Here is a 6949-nt window from a genome sequence, read left to right on the forward strand (position 1 = left end):
ACAGTACAAGCAAATAAAGATGCTCCAAACAACAATATAAAAAACAACATAAATAAAATTAAAAAACCCATATGTTTTGTCATTATTCAATGTCATGTCCCTTTTCATTGCCCTATCATGATCATGATGTATTCATACATATATTTATATTCATACATACATACATAATAATATAATAATAACATTAACTACTTGTGGCATAAATGCCACCATTTCTTTTCTACCTTTCTTTCAACACTAACACATCACCCCCTCCCAACACCCGATCACAAAGTGATTTTACAAATTAGCCCCTTTCATTACACGATAAAATACACTAGACCAGGGGTAGCTTTGTAATTACACCTAAATACATTCTGAATTTTCTTTTCTAGACTTTTTTTTTATCCTATGAGAAACTTGTTTTTTAATAATGGTATCTTTAATTCAACTACATTGATGTAGGGTTACAACAAAATGAAGGGAGGAAGGAGTAAAAGACACCCTCTACTTAATTTCTTTCTTATCTATATATAATTTTGTATTGTAGTAAGTAATATTGTGCCGGGACGCGACGGTGGTGGTGGTGGCGACGTTTGCTAGGCTATTGGTATTGATGATCTTACTAAACATCTCTTCTTGGTAATCCTTTCTTGTTACATATATTCATCTTCTTCCTGTAAAGTAGTCAACCATATAAGGAACCATAAACATATGATGATATGAACTAAACCCGTTAAACCGATTATCGTACCTACGCTAAGGAAGCTAAAAAACATGAAATTAAGAACTACATCCCGATGGCACCATGACCCGAAGAAAACCTGCACCGGCACAATCAATGGTGTTAGCCAACCAATTAACCTAATGCTAAAAATTTAGTTAAAAAACGAGCTAAATTGTACCTAGGAAACTGAAAGTAACAAGATTTCAGTGAAGCCAAGTCCAATGTTGAGGTGGCGGGAAGCAACGGGGAGGTCATCAAGTTACTATTACTAGTGGATATCGGGGCGGAAGAGACAGGGGTAATATCATCATTTGAGAAGACGGTTTGGTAGTTTCCGGATGCTTTTGGTGAAGCGAAAAGGTTATCAGGGAGATTGTGCTCCAAGCTGCATTGCGATGTATTCTCAAATTTAGAAATCTAGAACAAAATCTAGTAAAGCATAATGTTTCCTGATTTTTTTTCTTGAAATAGTATGATTATACCCAATGTCTTCATAACCGGACACCTTATCAGTTCATTGGTTGAACTAGGCAGACCGGTTAAAAAAATATTAGAGGGTATAAATAATTTAAAATTTTAAAATATAAATATATAACTAATTTTGAACAAATTAGAAAAGTACTTTAATTTTGTAGATCTATATTACTAGCAAAATATAAAACCTCTTAAATAAACAAAGTATAGTATGAATTAGTAAAAATCAATAAGTGAGTAAAAGGAAAAATAACAAAATTAGAAAAAAAAATAATTGAAACATGAACCGCCTAGTTCAAATGCAGGCGGCTCAAATACACAACCGGACCAGATATGTGCCCGATTCCCAGTCCAACTGGTCCGGTTCTGGTTCTGAAAACACTAATAATCTTACCTTTCAGGCAAATCTAACTCTTCTTCATTATTAGGGATCGCTTTTCCATCACTATTTTCATCTTTTAACTCCAATGTTTCCTTCTCTTTCTCCAAGTCTAAATTTGGCCCTAAGGGTTCATCACCATTGATAGTTACACTTGCCATTTTTGAAATCAAACCATCCTCTACACAATAAACACATATTAATTCAATTAGTCATTAGAAACGGATTCCGTACCGGATTTAACTAACAAACTAATACATTACCCGAGTCAGGACTCGATGAGCTCCGGGAACCAAAAACCGACGGGTGGTTGAGATAACTTGGGGAATAACATGTGGGCGACGGAATGGCTGCACCCGTGGAAAGCGCCCGCTGGTGATGGGACTGTTTCACATCGAGAAGTTGCAGATCCATGATCCGACGGTTCTGAAGCTCGATTGCGTGTTGTAGATCCGCCTGTTCTTCTAACTTCTTCCGCCACAACAGATCCTGGCTGTTGTACAACATCCTCGCACCTAAATTCAAAAAACAATATCGACAATGATAACGATAACAATAACAACAAATGCTATCAAACAATTTATAGAAAATATGTAAATCAAAAGTTTTAAATAACTACACACCTATATTTAGATCGAAAGGATCGCGTGCAGAATCGAATCCCGTGGGACTATCAAGGGGCGTCGGTTGCTTTCTGAACTTTTCGGGGACTTTACCCTTCTCCTTGTACGGTTTCACTAAAACCCGAGCATCACACACGAAATGCGGGTTGCCTTTCGCAAGTATGAGTTTAACCGTCTCAGCATACACGAATGTCACAAAACCGAACATTCGTTTTTGCTGGTATGGGATCCGAACATCTTGAACCGGCCCGTACATGCTATCAAACAACACGAAATCATAATCATCTCCACCAAACTAAATAATGTAAAAGCACGAGACCGAACCTGAAGTAATTAGACACATCTTCTTCTCTAAATGTACTATCCGCTGGAAAAGTTAGGTAGATTTGCCGGGAACCCGGGTTTAGCATACCCATGGAAAACTCGTTTCTCGACCGCCCGAATTTGTTCATATCGTCTCCGATCATCAATGCCGCGGCTGCAGCTGCTGCGGCCATCCTGCAAACAATCACAAATTGAACATCAAACTTTTCAAAGTAACTATATAGTGACTGAATGATTGTAGATTATTACTACCTCGGGCTATCGGATTGTTGCTGAAGAAGAAAATTCATTGATTTTGGGCTGTTCGGGAACGAGTAGTTCGGAGAACCACCGCCACCACCCATCAGCAACCATTGCTGATGGGCGGATTTAGTACGGAGAAGTTCGTGGCAGTGTTCCACCATATCAACTTTACTCAAAGAACCAACTGTCACAGCTGACAAATCAACTTCAGTACCAGTACCAATACCTGTACCAGCACCAACACCATGTGTGAACCTACAGCTAGCTCCGTTTTTGCAGTACCCTCTAGCAAAGTACAAACAAACATCATTCACCGAGGAGCTTCGGCGGTGGGGACCACCACCGCCACCCCACGGTGAAAACATGTCGCCCGAGCCATTGGGCGACACCAGATCCGGGTAAAAGAAGTCCCCGGATTTGTTGGCGAGCGTCGGAGACCCGTCGTTGAGAAACGAAAGCTGGTCTTGGATCTGCAGCTCGTCAATCAGATCGGGCTCAACGCCAGCGCCTCCGCCGTAGTACGGAGGCGCTGACGAATTCAGCCTGTTTTCTTCCATAGGCTTGAATTCCGAGTTTGTCCAGGAACTGGACAAACTCGGAATACTTAACGGCGAAGGAATATTAGTTCCTCCGCCGTTAAGTAGCCTCCCAGAATTAGCAGAATTCTGGCGAGAAAGCGAGCTGAATGGTGACGGAGACGAAGGAGTTGAAGGTGTGGTCGGGGAAGAAATGCCGAGTTCTTTCCGAGCTTTAACAATAACCGAATGGACGAGTGATTCGGGTCCGAAAGCTAAGCGAATCATTTCTTTCTCGCCGTGATCTTGAATTAATAAAAGACCCATAATTTTTGAAGCGTACTCTGGGTCTAAGCTTTGGATCCTAGTAAACACAACTCGTGTTGCTTCATATGAGTCCATCTTGATCCACTAAAGTTCGTTAACAGTTTCAAAATCAAACCCAAAATCTACCTAGATTTGGAACACAGTTAATTGCTTGATTTGATGTTCCTGTTGAGGAAACAAAACATAAAAAAAAAACCATAAGTTTAGTTAAAATCAGAAAAACCACAAAATAAAAAAATAAAATAAATTTAATCTTAAAGTTAGTTAAACAAACCCATGATTTAAAGATTGTCAAAATTCATGCAAAAAAAAAAGGTTTTTAGAGATTAAAAAGAGAGAGTTGGGTGAAAATTTTGCTGCAAAAAGATGAAGAAAAAAAGATGATCAGCTTTCTCTCTCTATATATCTAAGTGTTTCTCTCACTAGAACCTTTATTTTTGTCCGAAATGAAAAGGAAAAGCAGGATGTAAGCTTACCCCATAATTAGAAAAGAAAAGGAGTGATGAGATGAAGATGATGAGAGTAAAGAAAGAAATCTAAAGCTATAGATTGAAGTTGAAAGTGGTTATTTGCAATATAAAGTGAAGTGATGGAGTGTTAAATGAGTTGCAGAAGTGGAATAATCAATAGCTTTGCTGCTACTGCTGATATCAAGGATGTTGATTTTCAGAATAATAATTATAAGGCACATACACAGTACTACCCTTGTTATGTTGGTTTCAGTGTGGGAGAGAGAGAGAGAAGAGGAGAGAGAATTTAATCTCTTGAATCTCTCTCCTGTTGTAGTTTAGTTGAAGAAAACATGTTAGAGCCAATGTTAATTTGTCTTTTTGTATTTTATAATGTTTGTTACTGTTATGATTATATAATATTATTTTTTTTAGTAAATTTTAAAAGTTTATGCTTGATTATGTTACTTCATCAAAAGTTTACATTTATATAGAATGTAATTATGCAACAAATTACTCTATTAGCTCTTTTTAAATATCAAAGTGACGTTTAAAAATAACATTCATAGATTGTGACGTCAACATCACTATACATGAACCATTAAATCGTTACATCGTATTATTTTTTAGAAAACCATAAAAAAATAATTAGCTTATATCATATCTATAAGACCATTCACATCCGCTCCATCATATTATACCTAATAATTTAACTAAAAAATTATATATTTTTTATAGTTAAGTGTCATTTTAGTACCTATGATTTGGTCAACTATGCAACTTTAGCATCTATTTTTTATTTTGTGCAAATGGCTACTAAGTTTAAAAAAACATGCAGTTTTAGTACATTTTTTAACCCCGTCAATTTTTATCCGTTAAGTCAGGGGTATTTGGATAATTTCATAATTTAAATAAGGGGTATTTGAGTAATTTCATTATATTTTTTTTCTTTTTTTTCCTCCTTTTTTTCTCTCTCCCCGTGGGTGTCCCTGGTAATGAATTGTACTCATGCTTCTTACTCTTCATTCACCACTCTTCCATTTTATTTTGTTTCTCCCTCTAAGTTCACCAGCTCTATCCCATTTGTTAGTTTGAGACATGAGTCACAAGGTTTCATCGGCTTTTGCTGTTGTCGCAGACCAAACCTCTAGTAAACATTGTTTCCATGTCGCCGGTTGTTGTCGTATGTGGAGTTGGCGGTGATGTTGTACGCCGATGGTGACGGTGGTCTGGTAGGGTGATGTTGTTGACGGGTTCCATTTAGGAACCTAGGCGACTGCGGTCGTCACCGTGGCGGAGGTACGATTGCTAGAATTTGAAGGACCAGATTGGCGAGTTCCATTTATGGTTTTTATTGAAGGACCAGATTGCTTTGTTGTTCAATTACTTTTAGGATCAGATTTTGGTAGGGGGATTTTGAAGAAGAATATGTTAGGCAATTTGGGGTTAAAAAGGGAAAACGATGTTAAAAAAAAGAGAAACAAATATAATAAATGAAGTTACCATTTTAACCTTGACTTAACGGAGGAAAATTGACGGGGTTAAAAAAAGTACTAAAACCGCATGTTTTTTGTAACAGAGGTAGTCATTTGCACAAAATAAAGAATAGGTACCAAAGTTGCGTAGTTGACTAAACCACAGGTACTAAAATGGCACTTAACTCTATTTTTTAAAGAATAGTTACATATATACCTCACAATTCAAGAAACTAACTACTTACACGACTTTTTAACGGCCATAACTTTTGCACATTTTAATATTTAAAAATAATAGACCATAAAAACGAATTTTTTATTATCTTTAATTTGAGTATGAAATTGCTAGACTTTTTTAGTTTTTATATGTCAACATGTTACGTGATTACCAGTTAAAACCGGAAATAGGTCAAGTCGGGCGAGCTCAGGTCATGTGTAAAATTAGACTGGGTCGGAACGTGTCGATACAAAAAATGGTTAATTTTATTTGGGTTGATACGGGTTCGAGACGAAAGGGATCAAGTCAGAACGGTGTCGATTCAGAACGGGTTTCAGCCCAAAACAGGTTGGTTTAAAAAATGATTTAATTGAAGTTAATGTATATTTCATCTTTGCTTCTTGATTTTCGCCACCTATTACGCGAATGCCATTGCTTACATGTACCAGGGCAGATAAACATGTGTCCATCACCACGTAATGCGCGTAACCCAATCTAGGTAAATGGTCAACGCTCAAACTAGCTCCTAGTGCCACGTAACATGCGTAACCCAATCATGGTAAATGGTCAACGCTCAAACTAGCTCCCTGCACTAGTAATCGATGTGAATTACACGCAACGTGTCGGTTCAGCATGTTTAATGCCAATAATGTGCATTAAGTTTGTTGGAAGCGAATCAGACCTTGTTCCGAGTTTGAGTCCGATAAAAACGAACCACTCACTTAACTAACTTTAATTGTATAAACTACATTATTTTGTGTGATATAAATTGAATAAAATTCTTAAAACATGACTAATAGTCATTTTAACCAAACTTCGTTCATAAAACCGAACCTAACTCATTTAAACTTAATTTTCTCGCTTAAACTAATTTCTTAACCCCAATTTAGGAATCAAACTCCTAGTCTTTTGTTCTCGTTTTTTTCATTCTTTGGGTTCACTTCTAATCGTTCGATCTTGTGATTTAGGGTTTGCTGTTGGGTCGAATCAAGCCAGTCCTTCCGTTCAAAGCTTGTTCTCTTATCTCTATTTTCTCGCCACTTTAAGAGGTGAGTATTTCATAGCCCCATTTTAGACTTTAAAATGTTGTGGGGAGTAGCATGTACTATATCTCACGATCTTAATATTTATAGTTGCAAACTTTACACAATTCATAATGTCATTTGTGTTGATTACTTAATACTTGTTTATACATACTTGTTTCTTGCTACATGAAC

The 6949-nt window shown here is 37.0% G+C and overlaps 1 protein-coding gene across 2 annotated transcripts; it reads right to left on the minus strand.

The window, feature by feature from the left end:
• Positions 1-314: 314 nt before the first annotated feature.
• LOC143609597 (zinc finger CCCH domain-containing protein 53-like) lies at positions 315-4410 on the minus strand. 2 transcript variants are annotated; one of them, XM_077084306.1, is made up of 9 exons: positions 4068-4410; positions 2759-3756; positions 2507-2680; positions 2183-2439; positions 1823-2074; positions 1575-1740; positions 885-1091; positions 734-803; positions 315-649 (listed from the first exon to the last, which is right to left on the minus strand). In XM_077084306.1, exons 2-8 carry the CDS (start codon positions 3664-3666, stop codon positions 770-772), a joined length of 1998 nt encoding a protein of 665 aa, XP_076940421.1. In that variant the 5' UTR covers positions 3667-3756; positions 4068-4410; the 3' UTR covers positions 315-649; positions 734-769. The 2 variants fall into 2 exon arrangements, with proteins under 2 accessions (XP_076940421.1, XP_076940420.1); XM_077084305.1 differs by having other exon boundaries at positions 315-656.
• Between the last annotated feature and the right edge of the window lie 2539 nt (positions 4411-6949).

Source organism: Bidens hawaiensis, unplaced genomic scaffold (assembly GCF_021521415.1).
Source record: "Bidens hawaiensis isolate Kalapana, Puna unplaced genomic scaffold, B.hawaiensis_p1.1 tig00005946_1, whole genome shotgun sequence".
NCBI lineage: Eukaryota > Viridiplantae > Streptophyta > Magnoliopsida > Asterales > Asteraceae > Bidens > Bidens hawaiensis.

Excerpts from the sequence above, each read along its gene's own strand:
- LOC143609597 (XM_077084306.1), bottom strand. The coding sequence starts at position 3,666 with ATGGACTCATATGAAGCAACACGAGTTGTGTTTACTAGGATCCAAAGC. Across the intron at positions 2,440-2,506 it reads GATGTGTCTAATTACTTCAG|CATGTACGGGCCGGTTCAAG; the intron begins GTTCGGTCTCGT and ends GTTGTTTGATAG. Across the intron at positions 1,092-1,574 it reads GAGTTAGATTTGCCTGAAAG|CTTGGAGCACAATCTCCCTG; the intron begins GTAAGATTATTA and ends ATCGCAATGCAG.